This window comes from Carcharodon carcharias, chromosome 5 (genome assembly GCF_017639515.1).
Source record: "Carcharodon carcharias isolate sCarCar2 chromosome 5, sCarCar2.pri, whole genome shotgun sequence".
Taxonomy (NCBI): domain Eukaryota; kingdom Metazoa; phylum Chordata; class Chondrichthyes; order Lamniformes; family Lamnidae; genus Carcharodon; species Carcharodon carcharias.
The window spans coordinates 187,232,918-187,258,924 of record NC_054471.1 but is presented as its reverse complement, the minus strand read 5'-3'; the positions used below and the strand labels follow the sequence as shown (position 1 = coordinate 187,258,924).

Genomic DNA, 26,007 nt, shown 5'->3' with positions numbered 1-26,007 from the left:
AAAAAATGTAAACATCTCACCAGACTCAAATCAACTGGTCACTAGGGCTTAAAATCACCCACTCCATTATCTCTGCATTCAATAATGAAGTGAATACTTGACAACTTTCTGCTACCAACCTCCTAATGAGGTTGGCTAAATCAAATCTAATCCAGGGATTAACAAAATTACTGACATCTTGAGTTAAATACCAGCTACACTTTATCTCAATGGTCCCTGATTCAATGGCATAGCATCTGTTGCTCACCACCATTGCCCACTTCTTACAGAAACAAAGGGAGGAATTTTACAGCCCCCATCACAGACATATATGAAGGCAAAATAAAACAGGGGGCTAGCCCATCGCCTTCCTGCCCACCCGAGCTGTCCTCTGTATTAGGGCGGGCAGGTAAGGTGTCAGCCAGCCCGCCCACTCTCTTAAAGGCCATGAAGGGCCTCTTTCCACCTCCACCGCCATGATGCAGGGGAAAGCAGAAGAAAAATGGCCAACCTGCTACTTTCTCAACTTTGGGTAAAGGCAAGAAAGAAGGCGGTAAACCCTTTGTGTGTGTGTGTGTGTGTGTGTGTGTGTGTGTGTGTGTGTGTGTGTGTGTGTGTGTGTGTGCGCGTGGGGGGGGGGGGGCCTGTGCCTATCGGGGTACCCCACCCCACTTGTGCCTCCCACACCCTTGGCCTTTTGAACATGACACCCTACTCGCCTCACTAGGGTCCCCAATCCCTCTGTGAATAAAACCCCATGTATCCACGATCTTCTTCTTGGGGCTCCCTTGTAGTCTCAGCGGTGGCCACTATTGCTTTCTGACACTGCTGGGACTACTCAGCTGCCGGCCAATCAGATTGACTGGCAGCGCTAGAGGGTGATACTTCCTAGCCCCGAGGGGCAAAAGTCTCACTCTCACCTTGTTAAGGCCACCACCCCCCCAGCACATTACCACTGTAGGGCAGCTCTTTTTAAAGTGGGCAAACTAGGGGCAGGCAGGGTGAGCAATATGCTCCCTTTTAAAATTGACACCCAAAATCTCACCTTTAAAATGTCAATGTCATCTTTGGAAGAGTTCCCCCCAACTCCCCACTCACCCCCACCCCCCTCCACCCCCCCCCACCCCAAGAGAATTCATACTTATTTTGTCCTTGTCGATATTATTTTGTACCTCCTTTTCTCAAATTGTCAATCTCAGCTGATCTACTCAGGGATCCATGAAATAAAGGGAGAAATAATTTGCAGATGATTCTCACCAACCATTCTTAGAGGCTGTTATTAGCTCAAACTATACAGCAGCATTGGAAGATTCCTTGAGGCAGGTCAGCTGAATACTCGCATACCTTTGATATAACAGGATGGAAGAAAATAATTTAAAATTTAGTTTTTTGTTAATTTTTTTCATTATTTTACATATTATATATATATATATAAAAAACATAAATTATCATAACATGCTAGTTTAAACTATGTGATAGCAGAGGCTCAATTAGCATTACCCACTAATTTAAACTTATAGTAGAGGCTGACAACAATACCTGAAGAAAAAAACTCACTAGTTATTTTCTTAAAGCATGAAAACCGCACAACAAAGGACTAAACTGTTGCAGAAATACTTGGAAATCACAAACTACACATTGTCTGGCATTAGTTAGGAAAGGCTACGTGCCACATATATAAATAAATCTGTCAAGTTTTAACTTTTTATTTTCTGTACTTACAAGCTTATTGTAATGTTTTTATAATATAATTAGTACTTCTATTAAATTACTAAATTTTAATATTACCTATGCTGTATTTAAAAATAATGTCCCTAACAGCTGATTATAATCTATTGAATATCAAAATCAGATCTTGGAAAATAGCCACAGTATTTAAATAATAAATCATGAATTAAAAAATTACAACTTTCTCTTAATTTTTTATCTAAGATTTTTCTTGTATCCACCCAGGAATATGACAACAATGCTAAAAGAGCAATTCCAAATGTAGTATTCAAGACTTGGGTGCTTCTGGGCTTTTTACCAGTTATTGAAGAGAAAGTAACTTTTGTACTATAGAATTAAGAGAGTTTCTTGGAGCAGCCTGAGCAATGAAGATGTGAGAGTCCCAGCTGAGAGTGAATAAGACAGTGAAATCAAGAATGTGGAAAGATGATAACAGTGACATCAAAAGTAAGTTTTGGTACCCGTTGAATGGATTTGTAAAAGACATGAAGAATACCTTATTTAACAGATTAAAAGAAACATTTTCAATGCCTCATTCAAGAGCATGGAGAAGATCCAGACGTGGCGATTCAAATGCTGCACAGTGAGAAGATGTGCACAGTCTAATAACCTGCTTACACTACATTACATCGTGGTAATGTCACTGGATTCATAATCCAGACTCCCAGGCTAATGCCCTGGAGACATGGGGCAGAATTTTATGGCCCCTGCGGCCAACCGTTCAAAAGTCCACTGACTTCAGCGGGACCGAAAAATCCCACCAGTGCAAAATTCCGCCCATGGTTTCACAGCAGCTGATGGAATTTAAAAATCAATAAATCAAAAAGACCTGGGCTGGGATTTGGCGGGATGCAGTGGGCCAGCCAAAAGTCCATCGAATTTCGGCGGGAACCGGACGATCCCAGCGGAAGACGGGGCCAGAAAATCCCACCCACTAATCTTGGTTTCATGGTCACCATTACTATCGTCGATTGTTGTAAAACTCCATCTGGTTCAATAATGTCCTTCAGGAAAGGAAATCTACCATCCTTACCTGGTCTGCTTACATGTGACTCCAGACCTACAGTAATGTGTCTGGCTCTTAAATGGTCCTCTGAAATGGTCTAGCAAGCCACTCAGTTCAAGGGCAATTGGGGATGGGCAACAATGCTGGCTTTGCCAGCGATGCTCATACCCATGAAAGAATAAATTAAGCCTTGAATGTGACCAGAAATGACTCAGAACTCTTGTAACTATGGACAACACAATCTTGGAAAGAACAGTGAACAATTCCTCAATTTCTTTCTTCAAAAGGGAGCTCGATAAATATTTGGCTGAGAACAGGGTAGGGATTTAAAGAGTTTCAATGGGACAATTAAATATTCCATGAGATGTGGTGGCCAGGGTTCATGGAGAAGAGAAAACAGGAATAAAGGGGAGTGTTTGTTGTCTGCGCAGAATAACATGTCTGAGCTGATGAGCGCAGGTGAATATGAAGAATTTTTCTTGCATAACATATGGGAATCAGGCACTTATTTATGCAGCGTTTTCTCTCAGGCGCATAGATGGGTAAGGTAGAATTCATGATAGGGTAAATCTCACATAGGCTGAGAATTCCAGGGAAGGTGAGGGCATAGTGGTAATGTCACTGAACAAGTAATCCAGAGGCCCAGGCTAATACTCTGGGGGCATGGGTTCAAATCCCACCATGGTAGCTGGTGAAATTTGTATTCAATTAATAAATCTAGAATTAAAAGCTAGCCTCAGTAATGGTGACCCTGAAACCATTGTCGATTTTTTTCACAAAAGCCCTTTTGGGGAGGAAATCCGCCGTCCTTATCTGGTCTGGCCTACACGTGACTCCAAACTCTCAGCAATGTGGTTGACTTGTAAATGTCTTCTGTAATGGTCTAGCAAGCCACTCAGTTGTGTCTGAAGAAGAGTCTTATGGACTCGAAATGTCAACTCTTTCTCTCTCCACAGATGCTGTCAGACCTGCTGAGTTTTTGCAGCATTTTCTGTTTTTGACTCAGGTGTATCAAACTGCTACAGGAAAAGTCAATAAGGAATGAAACCAGACGGACCACCCAACATTGACCTAGCACCGGAAACAATAATGCCCCACATCCAGCCCCATCAATCCTGCAAAGTCCTCCTTACCAAACATTTGGGGGCTTGTGCCAAAATTGGGAGAGCTGTCTCACAGACTAGTCAAGCAACAGCCTGACTGTGTCATTCTCACAGAATCATACCTTATAATGTCCTAGATACTACCATCATCATCCCTGGGTACGTCCTATCCCACCAGAGCTGGTGGCAGGGAGTTGCCCTGTGGGTTCTCAACATTGACTCTGAACTCCATGAAGTCTCATGGCAGCAGGTCAAAGATGGACAAGGAAACCTCCTACTGAATACCACCCACGGTACCCCTGCCCCTCAGCTGATTAATCTGTATTCCTAAATTTTGAATACCGCTTGGAAGAAGCACCGAGGGTGGCAAAGGCACAGAATGTGCTCTGGGTGGAGGACTTCAATGATAGCACCGCCACTAACAGAGCCCTCAAGTAGGTCAGCGATAGCTGGTGAGGAAACCAACAAAAGGGAAAAACCTACTCCTCACCAATCTACCAGTCACAGATGCATCTGTCCATGACAGTATTGGTAGGTGTGCCCACTACACAGTCCTTGTGGAGACGAAGTCCCATCTTTACATTGAGGATGCCCTCCATCATGTTTTCACATTGAGGATGCCCTCCATCGTGTTGTGTGGCACTACCACCGTGCTACATGGGATAGATTTCAAACAGATCAAGCAACTCAAAACTGGGCAGCCATGAGGTGCTGTGGGCCATCAGCAGCAGAATTGTACTCAACCATAACCTCATGGCGTGGCATATCCTGCATTCTAACATTACCACCAACCCAGGGGATCAACCCTGGTTCAATGGAGAGTGCAGAAGAGCATGCTAGGTACACCTAAAAATGAAGTATCGATGAAGCAACAACAGAGGACTACTTACATGCCTAACAGTGTAAGCATAATTTGGTCGACAAGAGCTAAGCGATCCCACAACCAACGGATCAGAACTAAGCACTGCAGACCTGTCACATCCAGTCATGAATGGTGGTGGACAATTAAACAACTAACAGGAAGAGGCTCCAAAAATATCCCCATCCTCAATGATGGGGGAGAACAAGACATCACTGCAAAAGACAAAGCTGAAGCATTCACAACCATCTTCAGCCAGAAGTGCCAAGTGGACAATCCACCTCGGCCCCTACCCGAGAACCACAGCACCATTAATGCCAGGCTTCAGTCAATTCGATTCACTCCCCATGATATCAAATAATGGCTGAAGGCACTGAAGACACTTGAAGGCAAAAACAATGAGTCCTGACAATATTCCAGGAATAATACTGAAAGGTTGTGCTCCAGAACTAGCCACACCTCTAACAAAGCTGTTCCAGCACAGCTAAAACACTGGCATCTACCTGGAAAATTGCTCAGGTATGTCCTGTCCACAAAAAGCTATCAAATTGCACTTACTCGGCAATAACCTGTTCACTGATGCTCAGTTTGGGTTCTGCTAATGGCCACTTCGCTCTTGCCCTCATTACATACTTGGTTCAAACATGGACAAAAGAGCTGAACCCAAGAGGTGAGGTGACAGTGACTGCCTTTGATATCAAGGCAGCATTTGACCAAGTGTGAAATCAATGAGCCCTGAAGGAGTCAACAGGAATCAGGGTGAAAGCTCTCCACTGGCTAGAGTCATACCTAGCACAAAGGAAGATAGTTGTGGTTGTTGGAAGTCAATCATCTCAGTCCCAGGACATCACTGCAGGAGTTTTTTTTTCATTCATGCGTCACTGGCACAGCCAGCATTTATTGCCCATGCCCCATTGCCCCAGTGGGGCATGGGCAATAAATGTAGGCCAGACCAGGTAAGGACAGCAGATTTCCTTCCCTAAAGGGAATTAGTGACCTAGATGGGTTTTTACAACAATCAACAATGGTTTCATAGTCAAAAACAAAAACAGAATTACCTGGAAAAACTCAGCAGGTCTGGCAGCATCGGCGGAAAAGAAAAGAGTTGACGTTTCGAGTTTTGGATTTCCAGCATGGGCAGTTTTTTGTTTTTATCTAATGGTTTCATAGTCATCATTAGACTTTTAACTCCAGATTTTTATTAAATTAAATTCCACCATCTGCCGTGGTGGGGTTCGAACCCAGGTCACCAGAGCATTACCCTGGGTCTCTGGATTACTAGTCCAGTGACAATACCACTACACCATTGCCTCCCTCAGGCTGGTGTCTGTAGCCCAACCATTTTCAGTTACTTCATCAGTGACCTTCCTTCCATCATAGTGGGGGATGTTCACTGATGGCTGCACAATGTTCAGCACCATTCGCAACTCCTCAGATACTGAAGCAGTCCGTGTCCATATGCAGCAAGACCTGGACAACATTCAAGCTTTGGCTGATAAATGGCAAGTAACAAGTGCCAGGCAACGACCATCTCCAACTAGAGAGAATCTGACCATCTCCGCTTGTCATTCAATGACATTACCATCACTGATTCCTCCACTAACAACATCCTAGGGGTTACCATTGAATAGAAACTGAACTGGACCAGCCACATAAATACTGTGGCTATAAGAGCAGGTCAGAGGCTGGGGATCCTGTGGCGAGTAACTCACCTAGTGGCTCCCCAAAGTCTGTCCACCAGCCACAAGGTACAAGTCAGGAATGTGATGGAATACTCTCCACTTGTCTGGATGAGTGCAGCTCCAACACGAGAAGCTTGACAACACCCAGGACAAAGCAGCCCACTTGATCAGCACACCATCCACCACCTTGAACATTTGTTCTCTCCACCACCACAGTGGCAGCAGTGTATACCATCTAAAACATGCGCTGCAGCAACTCACCAAGGTTCCTTTAACAGCACCTTACAATCCCCACCTCTACCACCTAGAAGGGCAGCAGATGTATGGGAATACCACCACCTGCAACTTCCCCTCCAAACCACAAGGCATCCTGACTTGGAACTATATTGCCGTTCCTTCACTGTTGCTGGGTCATAAGCATGTAACTTCCTTCCTAAAAGCACTGTGGGTGTATCTACAGCACATGGACTGCAGCGGTTCAATACTGCATCTCATCACCAACTTCTCATGGGCAATGAATGCTGGCATAGCCAGCTTTCAGTCCGCTACACCATGGCTTCATCAAAAGAGAGAAGCAGATACCCTTTTTATATGCATAAAGAGGGACTGCAAAGCACTCAAAGTTATGGCAGTGGAGCAGAAGCAACTCCAATGAAATTCCCAGCCACGGTCTGTGGACTTAGTTTGCTTGACCAAATGAATTTTTTCACATGATTTATGTTTTCTGCTTTGCTACCTTACAGCATCTTTGCCCCCTAGTCTAATAGTTCAGTACTATTGTAACTTTGTCTTCACAAGAATTTGCATTATACTATTTTCATTTTTTTTTGCTCTGCACCATAGAACTTTTTTCAAAAAGAAAATCCAAATTTAATTTTTACTTTTAAAAAAAATACTTAAGATAAATTTTTGAAAGGAAGTTTTGCAATGATTTCCTATAATTCCTACACTGGTCTTTACAAAAGACTGCTGACTAAATAAAATTGTGGAACTACAGATATGTTCTTATATCTGCAACCTTAGAAGGTATACTGTATAAAGCTATGAAATTAAGTCAGTAGACCTCAATGGTAAAAGAGATATATTGAGTTTCATCTTTAAAAGCGTCATTTTCTTCCGCATTTTCAAGGTATGGTACACTCGCAAATATATTTAATGCAAAAAGTAGCAAAGAATCATGACAAACCTAACACATAATTAGGACATGTTCAATGATTGTATTTTCCTGGCCCTAAGATTGAAAATTATGGAAAATCTTTTTGCTAACATTGTGAAAGAAGAGATCTGTACATCCTGAAAGCTCAAGGGAGTTCAATGTCAAATGTGACATATAAAGAGAAAAGGATTGTTCAGAGAAAGGAGATACCATTATAAGATCCCAAGCAAGCCATTTTCATACTTATTTGTATAATCCGCATGATAATTAGGCATTCACACACTCAAACTATAGTGAGAAACAAGAGCAATGCTGTTAAACAAGATCTGTCATGTCAGGACAAAAGTCTCTTGAATAAAACAATGGTAAGAGCAGTAAACTGCGAAACCACCCAGATTAGAGTCAAAAACAGCACTTGTTCTTTTCATCGGTACAGTACACCTACTTCCAGAGTAGAGTGAATGTCACCGTTGAATGCTAGCTTTCTTACATAAAATGCTATTTAGGTGGTTCCTCATGTGTGTTACAGGTAGATCGTAATTATGAGTAGCTGGTGGGCTTTTTTTCCCTCCCAATCAGTAGTAACCAGTTATAAATCATTGATGGTTTCAAATTAAGTTGGATCTTAAGCTTGATTTGAAAATATGTTGAACTGGATCTTGCTGGAAAAATAATGGTGTTATCGATATACATTGTTAATAATATGCAAATCAGCCAGCAAGCTCAAGGAATTGTGAGCTATGCTGCAAATTGTGAATCTCCAGACCTTGTTGGTCAGTTTACACCGCTCTGCCATTTGCTTTGCACAAATGGCATCTCACCCTTAGTGCTATTTTTAAGAAATTGCTGGACTTTCAGACTAATTTCCTCTTCAACTCACCACAGGGTTAAGTCCAATAATTAGGTGTGTAAGCACCTTTTTAACAATGTAATAATTATTAATGTAATGCCATACAACCTCACTGCTCAGAATAGGAACAATTTAGGGGGTTCAATCTCATTCCTGAGTGCAGTCAATTGTTGTTAGAGATATTAAGAATGCCAGATTTTTATTTTTACATTTTCTTCTTACTTTTCCTTTCAGTCCCTTTTTTCTCTCTCTCAATACAAATTTCCTTCCTCTCTTTTTGCACCCTATATGACTGCAATTCATCCACTTTAATTTCACTCTCCTGTCCCTTTGTTCCACTGTTTTTTCTTAATACTTGAATATCACTGGTTAAGATATACTATTCGTCCTACTGTTATTCAAGGTCCCAGATGCCCCAGTACCAGCACCACATCACTATCGCCTCGCATTTCCAGCAAGTTATGTAGCAAAAAGAATTGAAGTTAAAGGATGTAGAGAAAATTCTAACTAATGGTGCACACTGTGAAGCCCAGTGAAGCCCAACGCAAACTGGAGGAGCAGCACCTCATCTTCCGACTAGGCACTTTACAGCTTTCCGGACTGAATATTGAATTCAACAACTTTAGGTCTTGAGCTCCCTCCTCCATCCCCACCCCCTTTTTGTTTCTTCCCCCTTCCTTTTGTTTTTTTCCAATAATTTATATAGATTTTGCTTTTTCCATCTATTTCCATTATTTTTAAATTTTTTATGCCCCCCCCACCCCCACTAGAGCTATACCTTGAGTGCCCTACCATCCATTCTTAATTAGCACATTCGTTTAGATAATATCACCAACTTCAACACCTCTGTGCTCTTTTGTTCCTTTGTCTGTGACATCTTTTGATGATCTGCTCCTATCACTGCTTGCTTGTCCCTACAACAACACCCCCTCCTCCACTTCTCTCTCCCCAACACCTCCCCCCCCACCTTAAATCAGCTTATATTTCACCCCTCTCATTGTAAAGAAAAATCAGTTCTGTTGAAGGGTCACGAGGACTCGAAACGTCAACTCTTTTCTTCTCCGCCGACGCTGCCAGACCTGCTGAGCTTTTCCAGGTAATTCTGTTTTTGATTGATTGAGTACATAATTTCAGAATGATACAATGGAGTTAAGCACAAGTCAAAATATTCCAATAAAATAGTTGAGAAATAGCTGCACAAAAAAGTCTCTCTCTTGCAGGCATTCTAGATCAGAACCTTTCAATTCTTTTTTTAAACTGGCACTTGTAAGACATTATTGCTTTTAACAAACTGGATAGAATGTAAGGGAGATTGGACAAGTGATGTGATTGTGCCATTAACTCTGGTTGCAAAAAAAACCGTAAAGTTTCATCTTGTAATGGATAAAAGTAGCTAGAGGCTAACATAGTATGACATATTACACGTGTGCATGTGTGAGAGTGGGAAAACAATTACATACACTATCAACTGATGATTTTGGAATCACTGCATGTACCCTTCTCTTTGTTGGTACTCGAGCAGTAATTTCAAAGCATGCACAAAGGCTTAGAGCCCATGGATCTACAAAATGGTTACTGTTGGAGTTACCAATAGCTCCATAATATAAATTAGTGCATAGCCAGTGCAGAAAGGCATGTAAACCAAACTAGACTTACACATTTGATTTCCTATACTGCAGCACTGAAGCAAAGCTACTCCAATCTCCCCAAACATCAAGTAATTATGTAGCACCTTCAACATAATAAAATGTTACAAGGCACTTCAAAGTAGCATTATAAAGCAAAGTATGACAACAAGCCATCTAAGAGGTATTAAGCTTGGTCAAAGAGGTAAGCTTTAAGCAACATCCTATAGGAGGAAAGCAAGGTGGAGAGGCAGAAATGTTTAGGGAGGGAATTCCAGAGCTTAGGGTCTAGGCAGCTGAAGGCACAGCCACCATAGAAAAGTGACAGTGCAGAAAGAAGCCATTCAGCTTATCGTGTCTGCGCCAACCGAAAAGAGAAAAAAAACTAGCCTCTCATTTTAATCCCAGTGGTGGGATGATTAAAATCGGGGATACATACGGGCCAGAATTAGAGGGGTACAGAGAACTCGGAAGGTTTCAAGGCTAGACGACATTACAGGGATTATAGGGAGGGGCGCGTCTATGGAAAGATTTGAAAACAAGGATGATCATTTTAAAATCAAGGCATTGCTTAAACAAGAACCAGTGCAGGTTATCAAACAAAGGGATGATTGTTGAATGGAACTTGGAGTGAGTTAGGAAACGAGCAGAGTTTTGGATGGCTCTTCTAGGGTGCAAAACTGGGAGGCTCACTAGGAGGGCTTTGAAATACTCATACAGAAGTGGAAATAGGCAGTCTTAGTGATGATGCAGATATGTGGTCAGAAGCTCATCTCAGGATCAAATATGATACCATGACTGAGAACCTTTTGGTTCAGCCTCAGACTGATGCCAGGGAGAGGGATGGAATCAGGGGCTAGATGACAGATTTTGTGCTGGTAACCAATGACAATGGCTTCAGTTTTCCTGATATGTAAATGAGAACATAATAGGAACTGAAGTAAGGCCATTTGCCCCTTTGAGCCTGCTATGACATTCAGTAAGATCGTGGCTGGAGGAACATACGAACATATGAATAGGGGCAGTGGTAAGCCACTTGGCCCCTCGAGCCTGCTTTGACATTTGATAAGATCATGGCTGATCTGTTTGGGTTTCGAGTTCCACATTCCTATCTACCCCGATAACCTTTGATTTCTTTGCCTAACAAGAATCTATCTACCTCTGCCTTAAAAGTATTCAGTGACCCCGCCTCCACCACCTTCTGAGGCAGAAAGTTCCAAAGTCGCAAAACCCTTAGAAATAAATTCTCACCAACTCTGTCCTAAAAGGGCAACACCTAATTTTAAAATAGCACCCCCTTTTTCTGGACTCACCCACAGCAAGAAACATCCTTTCCAAGTCCACCTTGTCAAAACCATTCAGGATCTTATATATTTCAATCAAGTCACCTCTCACTCTTCTAAACTCCAGTGGAAACAAACCCAGTCTGTCTAATCGTTCCTCATAAGACAGCCCACTCATTCCAGGTATCAATCTAGTAGACCTCCTTTGAACTGCCTCCAGTGCACTTACATCTTTTCTTAAATAAGGAGACCAAAACTGCACACAATATTTGAGATGCGGTCTCACCAATATCCTGTATAACTGAAGCATAATATCCTTACTTTTATGTTCAATTCCTCTCATAATAAAGGATAGCATTCCATTGGCCTTCTTAATTACTTGCTGTACCTGCATACTAACTTTTTGTGACTCATGCACGAGAACACCTAGATCTCGCTGTACCTCGGAATTCTGCAGCTGTTTTCCATTTAAGTTATACTCTTTTTTTATTCTTCCTGCCAAAGTGAACAACTTCACATTTTCCCACATTAAACACCATCTGCCAGATTTTTGCACACTCACTCAACATATCTATATCCATCTGCAACCTCCATGTCCACTTCACAATATACTTTCCTATCTACCTTCGTGTCACCTGCAAATTTAGCTACCATGCCTTCACTCCCCTCATCTAAGTCATCGATATAAGTTGTAAGTTGAGGCCCCAGCACAAACCCCTGGGGCTGGATTTTACCGTGGGCGAGTGGGGGCGGGGCCCCCTCACCAACGCATAAAATGACGTGCGGTGACGTCAGGCAAAGCTCCCGATGTCACTGCACTCCAATTAAATTTTCAGGAAGGCAGGGGCGCAGCAAAATTAGCTGCACGCCCGCCGACCTGCCAATGGCCAATTGAGGCCACTGACAGAACAATTAAAGTAATTAGTGGACCTGCCTGTCCAACCATAAGGTTGGCGGGCAGGCTGAGCCTCGGTGGGAATTAGAAAAAACATAAAACCTCATCCATGGGTGGGATGAGGTTTCAAGTAGGGTTTTAAAAATTTTTTTAAATTTTGTTTGGAAATTATAAACATGTCCCAACTCATGTGGCATTGTCACATGAGGGGACATGTAAGGGAAATTTTATTTTACTATTTTTGTCATTTTTACATTTACAGACTATCTCCCTGAGGCTGCACTTAGCCTCAGGGAGATGAGTACACTCTTTCGTGCGCATGCGCAAAAGAGCACACACTCGATTTTAGGAATCGCCCCCGCCCACGCAGGGAGCGCATAGCACTTCCCTGCTGATGTCATGCTGGGTGGGCCAATGGCGCCGCACCTCCAATCGGGGGTGCCAATCGGAAGCGTGCCCGCACGTGTCCGCCCATCAACTTCTTCCCCAATGAGTTAAAATTCAGCCCCTGGACTCCACTCATTGCATCCTGCCAATCAGAAAAAGACCCATTTATGCATGCTCTGTTTTCTGTCAGCCAGGCAATCTTCTATCCATGCTAATATCTTAGCCCCTACACCATGAGCTTTTATTTTCCACAATAACCCTTAATGTGGCACCTTATCAAATGCCTTTGGAAATCTAAGTACAGGATGTCTACAGGCTACCCTTTATCTACAGCGCATATTACTCCCAAGAACTCCAATAAATTGGTTAAACATGATTTCCCTTTCACAAAGTCATGCTGACTCTTTCTGATTACCCTGAGTTTCTCTAAGTGCCCAGCTTAATGATTGATTCTAACACCTTCCACATGACAGATGTCAAGCTAACTGGCCTATAGTTTCTTGTTTTCTGCCTTCCTCCCTTATTGAATAGAGAGGTAATATTTGCTACTTTCCAGTCAGATGGAACATTTCCAGAACCTAGTGCAATTTGGAAAATTAACAACAACGCATCGACTACCGGATCAGCCACCTCTTTTAGACCCTAGGATGAAGTCCATCGGGACCCGGAGACTTGTCAGCTCGTAGCTCCATCAGTTTGCTGAATACCACTTCCCTAGTGATTGTAATTTCACCAAGTCCCCCTCTCCCTTCCACCTCTTGACTTACAGCAATTACTGGATGTTATGACACAGCATTTGGTAAAGCTGAGTTATTTTTAAAATCCCAGAGAGAAACTTTAAACAACTGTCATTACCTGTATTTTTAAATGGTATGTTTGAGATGCAGCTCTAAATTCAGGAATCAGACCACCAGTTCTCGAGAGGGTTTTATATCAAAATACATGAGACGTTTAATAATTTACACAAGTTAAATTGATACACATGACTACAAATCACTGCTATCATAACTTTTAACAAATTCCCAAACTAATCTCCATTAAGGCAACAACAATCTCTAGACTTTAAGCAGACACCAGGCAAAGCATTTTCACCTTGCAAATTCAAAATGAAGTTCCTTTCACTTTGGTTCCTTTGTAGGCACAGTGGTAGGTTTATAGGCTTTGATCTTACATTGCCACTGCCTTGCACATACAAAACTGCTATTGGTTATACCTAGCACATCTCACTAAATGTAAATTCTCACTGTATCATCAGCCCCTTTGATCTCCACCTCTTCTAACAATAAAACCCCTTTCATAGTACCAATCGTATTAATAATATAAACATTGTTTGGTCTCTGTTAGCTAGTTGCCAGATTTCACTGCTCTTCTTGAATGCTCCATTCAACAAAACTGAAAAGCACTCTACCTCTCTTACATCTCAAAACTAGTATACATCAAAGCACCCAGACTAGCTGGCTTTAATCCAATTAAGACACGTCCACAGACTATGCATCTATTTTAAAAGAAAAATAATTTCTAATAATATACATTAATAGCTTTATGACATTGGAATGTTTTTTGTATCTGCTATAGTAAACAAAGAAGCAAAGTATTTGTTAATTTCATCTGCCATTTCCTTATCTACTATTAACTCCCCATGCTCACACTCTAGAGAACCAACACTCACCACTTACCTTTTCCTTTTTAAATACCTGTAGAAACTCTTATTATCTGTTTTTACATGTCTAGCTAGCTTCCTTTTATAATCTAGTTTCTTTCCTCTGATTAACTTTTTACTCTAGTTTCTTTCCTCTGATTAACTTTTTAGTCATTCTCTGCCATTCTTTATATTCTGAACAATCATCTGACCTGTCACTCATCTTTGCCCAGTTATATGCTTTTTCCTTAAAGCTGATGTTTTCCTTGACTTCTTTAGTTATCCACAGATGGTGGGTCCTCCCTTTAGAATTTTTCTTTATAGTAGGAATATACTCATTCTGAAATATCCCCTTAAATGTCTGCCACTGCTTCTCTATTGATCTATCCTCTAGCCTAGTATCCCAGTTCACTTCAGCTAGTTCAGCTTTCATACACACATAGTTACCCTCATTTAAGTTTAAAATACTAATCTTAGACCCATTCTTCTCCTTTTCAAACTGGATGTAAAATTCAATCATATTGTGGTCACAGCTACCTAGGGGATACCTTCACTCTGAGGTAATTAATTAATCCTGTCACATTACACAATACAAAATCTAATATAACCTGCTCTCTGGTTGGTTTCAGAACATGCTGCTCTAAAAAAAAAACCGATCTTGAAAGCATTCTATGAACTCCTCATCCAGGCTCCAACTTCCATTCTGATTTTTCCAGTTTATATGTAAATTAAAATCACCCATGAATAATACTGTCCCTCTATCACATGCATCCAGTTTTGTCCTACGCTATGGTTACTGTTAGGGGGGCTGCAGACCACTCCCACTAGTGACTTCTTTCCCATACGACTCCTCATCTCCACATCCTGATATCCTGAACCAAGGTCAACTCTTAACTATTGCACCAATGCCATCCTTGATGAACAGTTCTACCCCTCCACCTTTACCTAGCTTCCTATTCCTCTTGAATGTCATACACCCCTCAATATTCGGGACCTAATCCTTGACATCCAGAACCACATCTCCCTAATCGCTATCAGATCATGTTTATTTACTTCAATATGCGCTATCAATTCATTTACTTTATTATGAATGCTACGTGCATTCAGATACAAAGTCTTTAGTTTTGTCTTTTTGTTATCTTGGTAACATCTAGTTTTGACTACTGGTGTATTCTTAGGTTTTATACCTTTGTCCCTTTCTGTTATTCTATGACCCTCATTCTCCATATTACGATTATGGTCTCCTGCCTTGAATCTACCCCTCGATTTACCACATCTACCCAAGTTTGATCCCTCACCCCCATATTTAGTTTAAAGCTCCATCTACTTCCCTAGTTATGCAAATCGCAAGGGCACTCGTCTCAGCACTTTCCTCAGTATTGATACCAGTGCCCCATGAACTGGAACCCACTTCTCCCGCTCCACTCTTTGAGCCATGTACTCATCTCTCTTATCTTATTTGCCCTATGCCAATTTACACATGGCTCTCGTAGAAAGCCAGAGAATATTACCTTTAAAGTTCTGCTTCTTAATTTGGTACCTAGCTTCTCATACTGACTATGCAGAAGCTCATTCCTTATCCTGCCTTTGTCGTTGGTACCTACATGAACCATGCAATTAGATCCTCCCACTCCCACTGTAAGCTCCTCTCCAGCCCTGAGTGGATGTCCTGAACTCTGGAACTGGGCAGGCAACACAGCCTTCTGGACTCTTGCTCTTTGCTGCAGAGAACAGTGTCAATCCCCCTCACTATACTGTCCCCTACTACCACTATATTCCTGTTTGCTCCCCCTGCTTGAACGACTTCCTTTACCATGGTGCCGTGGCCAGCCAACTCATCCACCCTGCAGACCTCGTTTTGACCCACACAGGTTGTGAACACCTCAAACCTGTTTGACAATTGCAAAGTCTGAGGCCCCTCCAATACTGTCTGCTCGGTGCCATTACCTGCCTCACTGAAGGTCACATCCTCCTGGCCCTCACTGCTGACCAAAACAGACATTTCTAAGAGGCATGACCATCTTCTGGAACAAAGTGTCCAGGTATTTCTTCCCCTCCTTGATGTTGCATAGTGTCTGCAGTTCAGCTTCCAGATCAATAATCCTGATCCAGAATTCCCCTAGCTGCTTGCACTCTCTGCAGATGTGTTTGTCATGGATCGCCTTGGCATCCAAAAGCGCCCTCATTCCATAGCTGCAACATAACACCTGCCCTTATATTGTTACTTATGCCATTTAGTTAATTACTCACTTAATTAATTTAGAATAATTCCTATGTATACTACACTTCTTTTCCCCAATGCAGCGAATTTCCATGTGAACCTAACTCACTCCTCACTCAGCCTCCATCTCACTCCGGCATAGTCACTGGTCTCCTCACATGCCCTTTGAAAAGCCTGCTTCTTTTATAGACATTCTGATGAGTCACTACTAGTTTAGCTTCCTGCTAAAGTAATTAACACCACTTGAGCAACTGCTTTCAGGTGATTGACAGATAACTGCCACTCCAGGCAGTTCTCTACTTAACAAGTTAGCCTAACTTACTTGAAGGTTAGAACTATGTCAGATCTTGATTTTTAATCCTGAAAAAGACTTACCAGAACTTATTTCATGAACCTAATTTGCTACTCATTCAGTCTTCAACTCAATCCAGCATAGTTGCCTGTCTCCTCGCACACCCTTTACTTGAACTTGTTTGACAAGTGCAAACTAAGGCCCCACCAGTATTGCCCGCTCGGTGCCTTTACCTGCCTCACTCACGGTCAAATCCTCCTGTTCCTCACAGCTTATTCAGTACCGGATGGTGGACAAAGCCTGATAATTTAGACACAGTGGAGGGCTCCGGAGAAGGTGTTGGTGAGGTAGAACTGGGTACTGTCAATTTGTGTGTGCTTTTGGATGATGTCACCAAGAAGCAGCATGTAGGTGAGACAACAGGAGGGGATCAAGGATGGGTCCTTAGAGGACAACAAAGCTAGTAGCATGAGAGCAGGAGAAGCCATTGATGGCAATTTTCTGGCTATGGTTAGATAGATAAGAATGAAACAAAGCAAGTGCAGTACCACCCAGCTGGAAGACGGTGGAAAGGAGGATGATGGTGTGGTCAACCATGTGAAAAGCTGCAGACAGGTTGATAAAGACAAGAAAAGATACCTTTAAGATTACCTTTATCATAGTAACATAGGGTTTTCACTGTGACTTTGATAAGAGTAGTTTTGGTACCCTGATTAGAGAGATTCAAATATGGAGTTCCAGGAAACTTGGGCACTGGTTTTGAAGGTGATAACAAGTTCAATGACTTTGATGAGGAAAGGGAGGTTGGAGATGGGGTGGTAGCTTGCAAGGATGGAGAGGTCAAGAGTTATTTTTTTGAGGAGAGGAATGATGAAGATAGATTTGAAAGAGGTGAGGACAGTGTCTGAGAAGACACTACTGTTGAATATCAGCTAACATGGAAGCCTGGAAGAGAAAGTGGGTGGTTAGCAGTTTACAGGGAATGAGGCCAAGAAAGCAGAAGGTGGGGCTCATGGACAAGATGAGCTCAGAGAGGACATGAGGGAAGAAAGGAAAGAAACTAGGCAAAGATAAAAAGTTCAGAGCAAGGGCAAGGAGGAAACTTAGATGATGTTTGGCCTGGTGGGCTAGGGAAAGGAAGGTAAGTGGCGGAGACAGCTGATTGAATGGTTTCAATCTTAGTGACAAAGAAGTCCATGAGCTCCTCGCATGTTGTTGGAGGTGAGGGTGGAGGAGAGAGGCAAAAGATGTTTAAAAAGATGGAAGGGATTTAAGAAAACAAAACAAATATAAGAAAAATGTGAGAACCAGAAGATCACACAGCTGTGGACATGGGGGTTTGTATATTAAAAGCAACAAGAAAAATGTCTTAATTCCATTCTTGACATTTGTCGCATATACTAATGGGAGAAGGGCAACTTTCAAAAGATGGCCAAGCCTTTTCAAGATGCAGGCACTGACTGTAGGGTCCCAAAGAGCATCGTTCTAAATATACAAATTCCTGATCATGATAAAAGAATTCTAAGTATAATTAAAGTTGCCATTTTTTTAAAACTTATTTAGTAACCAGTCACTATTTAAATATTATAAATATATATTGATGAAAGTATTTTTTAGATAGACTAAGAATGTCAGGACTGCCAATTCCAAATTGGAGTTCTTAAATGCTCAGCCATTGTGTCATGCATTTAATGTAGGGCCATAGTAGCCTGTTTTATTTAAAATATCACTACTAATAAACAAAAAACAACTAGGCTACACAATTAGTTAGAATATTGTTCTTTCATCTCTGCAGCCAGATTTAAACTCAATCCATTGTGAGAATCCTGTGTTAGTTAAGTTTGTAACAATTTTAGACCAGTACCTATTGCAAAAGTTCAGAACATTACATCAAATTTACAGCCCAGAAACAGGCCTTCAATGTTCCGCTTGAGACTCCTCCCACTCTACTTGCATCATTGCACTCTAAACATGTTTATATTCCTTTCACCCTTGAGTACTTTCTAGTTTCTCCTTAAATGCATCTATGCTATTCGCCTCAACAAGCACTCCATGTGGTTCACACTAGAGTTCACACTATTACAGTATTGGGTGCTCTCATGAGCTGGAGTTGAGCATTTTTCAGGCAGTGGAGGTGAAACTTTCCTGTGCAGCAAGCCATCATGCGCCTGACATGGGAGTGATCGATAACACATTAAATGCCAGAATGGAAAAACATTTAGCCTGAGGGTTACAAAAGTTTACTATAAAATCTGTGCTATTGCAAGGCACCAAAACAGCCATTCGAATGGTGCTTCAAATCAGGTCAGGGCCATCATATAGCTGTTTTATAATATAGTTTGGAACTATAAACAAAAACATTTTGATATAAGACCATAAGACATAGGAGCAGAAATTAGGCCATTCAGCCCACAGAGTCTGCTCCACCATTCAATCATGGCTGATAAGTTTCTCAACCCTATTCTCCTGCCTTCTCCCCGTAACCTTTGATCCCCTTACCAATCAAGAACCTATCTATCTCAGTTTTAAATACACTCAATGACCTGGCCTCCACAGCCTTCTGTGACAATGAATTCTATAGATTCACCACTCCCTGACTAAAGATGTTTCTCCTCATCTCTGTTCTAAAAGGTCTTCCCTTTACTCTGAGGCTATGCCTCGGGTCCTAGTCTCTCCTGCTAATGGAAACATCTTCCCCATGTCCACTCTATCCAGGCCTTTCAGTATTCTGTCAGTTTCAATCAGATCCCCCCTCATCCTTCTAAACTCCATCGAGGACAGACCCAAGAGTCCTCAAACGTTCCTCATATGTTAAGCCTTTCATTCCTCAGATCGTTCTCGTGAACCTCCTCTGGACCCTCTCCAGGGCCAGCACATCCTTCCTGAGATACGGGGCCCAAAATTGCTCACAATATTCTAAATGTGGTCTGACCAGAGCCTTATAAAGCCTCAGCAGCATATCCCTGCTTTTATATTCTAGTCCTCTCGAAATAAATGCCAACATTGCATTTGCCTTCCTAAATACTGACTCAACCTGCAAGTTAACCTTAAGAGAATCCTGGACTAGGACTCCCAAGTCCCTTTGCACTCCAGATTTCTGAATTCTCTCCCCATTTAGAAAATAGTCTATGCCTCTATTCTTCCTACCAAAGTGCATGACCTCACACTTGCCCACGTTGTATTCCATCTGCCACTTCTTTGCCCATTCTCCTAATCTGTCCAAATCCTTCTGCCATCTCCCCGCCTCCTCAATACTGCCTGTCCCTCCACCTATCTTTGTGTCATCTGCAAACTTAGCCAGGATGCCCTCAGTTCCTTCATCTAGATCATTAATGTATAAAGCGAAAAGCTGTGGTCCCAACACTGACCCCTGTGGAACTCCAACAGCCGCCATCCTGAGAATCCTGACCAGCCCAGCAAGGATTTAGTTAACTCAAGTTTGAATCAATCCCTGAACCTGTTCATTTTCATAGAGACAGAATGAATTAATGGTGGTGAAGAAATATTTCGAATTACCAAATGTGCAAGTAATTATTTATTAGTTTGTAGTTTTATAATGCAAGCTAGATTAATTAACAGCTGTTACTGTCTTGCGTCTTTGCATTTCTGAAATGGTTTTCTGCAAACTGCTTCTTAGTACAGTAAGATGAATGAGAACTCATCTCTCACTTAACAACCGCATGACTTGAGGAAGAGCACATCATTGATGAAAAGCGTCATAGTCTGACCTGTGGCCGTGTGCAGTCAAATAAATAGTTACCACACTCTCACACACCAAGGGCTGCATTATTGTGCTTGGAATAAATAAGAATTCATGATTATTTACTTGGTAGATATATAGCACCTGGTAAAATTAGCATTGACATTTAGCCTCAGCAACAACTTGAGCCAGCTCTCCATGGTAAACTACTCCTACAGACCCTGACGCCCTTTGGCACTTCCCAGAATTAAAATGTGATTTTTCTTTGTTTTTTTTTTTAAAAAAGTAAACAAACTAGTAATTAATGACAGTAAGTGGGAACAGAGAAGATGTCACCGATCACTGACATCCTGAGTGTGATTAATCTCTTCTCCCACATGTACAAGCTTTTTTTATTATTATATAACGTGGTTAAAGGCTGCTGAGGTGCAGCAGGAACATGGAAACTACCAGGAGTTGGGGAGGGCAGTTCCATGGCTATGCCTGTACTTGTAAGTAGAAACTTTTGTGTGTGTGTGTGTGACCTCAGCAGGAATATGGAAACTACCAGGAGTTGGGGAGGGCAGTTCCATGGCTATGCCTGTACTTATAAGTTGAAACTTTTTGGTGTGTGTGTGTGTGTGTGTGGAAAATCAACCCCATAGTAATAAGAAAAACATGAAGTATTAGGGTCATTAACACCGTTATTTGGGAAAGGAGTTATTTGGGAATTACTATGTCATTTGGGAGTTATTATGTCATTAACACCGTTATGTGGGAAATGAGTTACTTGGGAGTTATTATGCCATTAACACCGGTATGTGGGAAAGGAGTTATTTGGGAAAGGAGTTATTTGGGAGTTATTATGCCATTAACACCGTTATTTGGGAGTTATCATGTCATTAACGCCGTTATTTGGGAAAGGAGTTATTTGGGAGTTATTGTGTCATTAAAACCGTTATGTGGGAAAGGAGTCGGCCAGGCACCCTCCAGCCACGACTGTCCCTGTACAAGCAGACACACCACCAAACCCCGAAGGGCAGCCAAGACCACAAAAATTTTGGCCGTGCGCAGGACTCCCAACGAATCACTGTGGACGTCCCACTGTTAAAAGGGCGGGTTGGACATTCACTAGCCCGTGCCTCATCCTGTCTGGGGAAGAGGGCCCAAGTTTGCGGACGTTCCGGTGGTACCTATCGCAGCTTCACCCACGCTGCGTTTGTTGTTGTTGTTGTTGTTTCTGTTGTTGTTATTGCTCCCTCCCTCCCCCGCCCCAAATGCACTTCACTCCAGCGGGGTATTGTTGGGATGAAGCTCTCAGCTGCCGCTTTGGAAATGGACCAAGCTCCACCCGTTGCACATTGTTCCCTAAAATCTCCTAACACCGCAGCCTCTCTCTCTCTCTCTCTCTCTCCTTTACCTTCCCTTTCTCTTTCCTCCTCTTCTTCTTCGGCTCTTCGCGTTTCTTCCAAGCCGCGGGCTCCTCCTCCAGCATCTGCCCGATCGGCAGGGCCCGGTTGGCGGCAGCGGCGGCGACGTCGGCGACAGAAGAAACAGCGGCGGCGGCGGCGGCGGCGGCGCCACCACCACCACCACCACCACGGCCTCGACCCCGCACGAAGACCACCGCCACCACCACCGCCGCCGCCGCCGCCAGCGCCAGCAGCAGCAGCAGCAGCAGCAGCGCCACGGCGCCCAGCAGCAGGCTGAGGGCGAGCGCGGGCAGGACGGCGAGCGCGGGCTCCGAGAGACCGCCTCCCAGCAGCAACTCGCTGCCCCGCAGCTGCAGCACCTGCAGCCAGCGAGCGAGCGGCTCGAGCATGGCTGGCGAGAAAACAATGGATCGAATGGAACGGTTGGCGGTTGGTTGGTGGTGTAAAGAGTGTGGGGGGGGGGCGTGGTGGCCGACTGAACGTTCCAAATCCGAATGTGAGCCCAGACGCGGCCGACCCGGCGCGCGCGCACGCGCGCGCGCGCGGGGCGAAGCTCCCCGGGCTGGTTCCCCCGCCCCCCCCACCCACGTGCACACCGCAAAGCCGAGCTCCACTTTCCTGCAGAGGGGAGGGAGGCTGCCCAAACTTTTCTTTCCTGCAATGCTCTCAACTTGTGCGTGTTGCTACTGTAGATGTGACGGTGGCCACGAAAGACCAAATCGCAACCCCAACCATCCCCCCCCCTCCCCCCCCCCCCCAAAAAAAAAATCACATTGCAAATTTTTATTTAAAAAAAAATAAGCTTGATTTGCAGGTGATGCTGTGACTCGGGGACGAAGCAGTTTTTTTTTTGGGGAGGGGGGGTTTTCAATGCTTCTTTTTTTTGCCCCTTAATCGCGGAAAATGTGATAATTGCAGGAGGAGGAGGAGGAGGAGGAGGAAGGGAGGGGGGGGGGGGAATTATTTCTATCGCCTTGCATGTTGGTAATGTCGATTGGACGATTGCAATCGACTGTCTCGATTTATTTCCGCCCCCACCCCCCACCACTCCAGCCAGCGCGATTAAGGGCAGCTTTATAAGGTGCAGCTTTGCCTAAGATACAGGGTGAACGTAGAGCTCTGGGAGCTCCACATCAAACAAAGCAAGATAAGTCCTGTGCTAATTCCACCTCCCACACCCCCCCCCCCCCCCATGCCCAAATTTTACACCCGCAAATTTGGAATAACAAAACCCAATGCCAACAATCTGAACACGAGGATCAAATATGCTTTGGCCGGGAATGATTTTTTTTTTTGTCTTGTCTTGTTAAAGTCCTGTAAGACACCCGTTGAAAGGTTTTAACTTGCTCTTAAAGCGCGACGTGGAAAGGCTTTTGTCTCCCTCCGGATACAAAAGAGCTTTTTTTTTTTGGTTTGTTTGTTTGTTTTTTTTAAAAAAAAAAGAAAACATTTGCAAAATGTAGCACGTGGAAAAACAGCCTGCCCCTGGCCCCCTGAGTTGCTTTACGCTTTGATCCTTGTGTTAACCGCGGAGAGGAGGTGCGCGCTGGTCGAAAATGCAAAAACCCAAAACGACTCCTCGGTGCGAGTGCGAAGCGCAGACGCTTGGAAACGGCATCGCAAAGGAGTAAGAACGATGCCGCTGCCAGGTGCAGCGACGTTCCAGATGCGAAGATTTCGTCTAACCGATATCATTAGCAGCGAAATCACAGACACACACACACACACACACACACAAAAATCAACATTTGGTATTTTTGCTGGAAATGCCGGGCAGAGGGAATCCTTATGATTGACACTTACAATGCCATTGCACACAGCCACCAGAGTGCATTAATTCTAAAACAAAAAACAGAACTACCTGGAAAAACTCAGCAGGTCTGGCAAAACTCAAGTTCTGTCGAAGGGTCACGAGGACTCGAAACGTCAACTCTTTTCTTCTCCGCCGATGCTGCCAGACCTGCTTGAGTTTTTCCAGGTAATTCTGTTTTTTGTTTTGGATTTCCAGCATCCTCAGTTTTTTTTTTTTGTTTTTATTGTTTTTCTCTCTCAATCAAGTTTGGCTGTGATTATTTCCCACCAACCTTGCCTTGGATTCACAACTTTTTTGTTCATCCTCCCCTCACAAAAAAACTCAATCTGCTAGACTCTAGGTACAACTTTCTCATTTTCTCTCTGATCTTTCTCTTTCCCCTACTCATACTTGAGAGTCTGAAAACCTTTTTATGAGCCCAACACTCGCCACTGTGACATCTGACATAGAGGACTCCATCTCTCAAAATGTTTCTGACTTTTATTTCAACAATGTTGTGACCCAGGGCAAGCAAAGTTAGAAAACAATTGAAATCTCCGCCGATGCTGCCAGACCTGCTGAGTTTTTCCAGGTAATTCTGTTTTTTGTTTTGGATTTCCAGCATCCGCAGTTTTTTTTTTGTTTTTATCTCTCTGTATTAATTCTAACCTCGGGAGAGCACCGGGGCTATTTCTCCCGTGCAACTTAAGTGTACAAAACTCCGTTTCTGCCAATCGACACCACCGATAAAGAGCGTGTAACAACACCAATTTGTGGTTTTCCAGTTATTAACGTTAGTGAGTGGAAAATCAGGACTGGACTTAAACTTATTTTTTTTTAACCCTTTATTGCCACGCTGTGGGCGGTTTTGTGCTGTGCACTTTGAGTTTGCGCTTCACACGGGACTCAGAGCCTGAACTTGTATTTCCATCCTTATCAGCTTAGACTCCCGCTGAAAGCAGTTCACAGAAGTAGAAGAACCGGTGACCACTGTGTGTAACATACCCCCTATTCCTGGATAGCTCGGAGAATTCATCTTCAGTCTGAAGCCAGAAGAGTGAAGTAATATTTTGATCATTGGCGCTCATGATGTCAGTTATGCATTTCATTCCCATATTTCCCTATTTTGTGCAGGTTGTGCACTAACTGGGGCTAAGAAATCAAACGGGTTTCTGATGCCAGTCCACCAGCAAAGCTACCATGAATTTAATATCAGAAGGTGTGCAAAGATTGTGTGACATGACTTTCTCTCTCTCTCAACCCGGGGTGAAGTTATTGAATTTGTTTTCCACTTAATGGCATCATGAATTGATGCTCCAATAGTGATGCACCACCATTATTTATGATTGTTTTATTCATAGTCATTCTGAGCCAGTTTACATACATACGTACATATGAACATATGAATTAGGAGCAGGAGTAGGCCACTTGGCCCCTCGAGCCTGCTCCCCCATTCAGTAAGATCATGGCTGATATGCATGTAACCTCAATCCCACATTCCTGCCTACCCCCGATAACCATTCGCCCCTTGTTAATCAAGAACCTTTCTAGCTCTGCCTTAAAAATATTCAAAAACTTTGCTTCCACTGCCTTTTGAGAAAGAGTTCCAAAGACTCACTACCCTCTGGGAGAAAACAAATCTCATCTCTGTCTTAAATGAGAGACCCCTTATTTTTAAATTAGATTTTCCCACAAAAGGAAACATCCTTTCCACATCCACCCTGTCAAGACCCCTCAGGATCTTAAAGGTTTCAATTAAGTTGCCTTTTACTGTACTAAATTCCAATAACCTGCCTGGTCTTCCCTCATAAGACAACCTGCCCATTCCTGGTATTAGTCTAGTAAGCTTCTCTGAATTGCTTCTAATGCATTTACATCTTTCTTTAAATAAGGAGACTGGTACTGTACACAGTACTCCCAATGTCACAGTACTCAACAATGCCCTGTGTAACTGGAGCATAACCTCCCTACTTTTGTAATCAGTTCCCCTCACAATAAATTATAACATTCTGTGAGCTTTCTTAATTACCTGCTGTACCTGCATACTAACCTTTTGTGATTCATGTACTAGGACACCCAGATCCATCTGAATCTCAGAGCTCTGCAATCTCTCACCATTTAGATAATAAACTTCCTTTTTATTCTTCCTGCCAAAATGCATGATTTGCACTTTGTTAGCTTTATATAGTTGACCTGGTTGTAAGGAAGCAATGGTTTGTGCAATGTGCTAATAAGGTTTCTCACATATAACTTTAAGGACCTTGTTATCCAAAACCATCAATATTCTAGTGAGGAGGAGAAGCATTAATCGTTAATTTAGATTTCCCTTTTGATGTTTTTGTAAGTTTAGAGAAGAGGCGGCATGGTTGAGAGAGTATCATCAATCGTTGTAAGATAA

The 26,007-nt window shown here is 42.9% G+C and overlaps 1 protein-coding gene across 1 annotated transcript in view; it reads right to left on the bottom strand.

The window, feature by feature from the left end:
- LOC121277842 (protein LYRIC-like) overlaps nucleotides 1–21,989 on the bottom strand; it is a 90,624-nt gene extending 68,635 nt beyond the window's left edge. The window contains exon 1 of the mRNA XM_041187531.1: nucleotides 21,805–21,989. Within this exon, the coding sequence (XP_041043465.1) occupies nucleotides 21,805–21,879 (75 nt within the window). The 5' untranslated portion in view covers nucleotides 21,880–21,989. The remainder of the gene's footprint in view (nucleotides 1–21,804) is intronic.
- Between the last annotated feature and the right edge of the window lie 4,018 nt (nucleotides 21,990–26,007).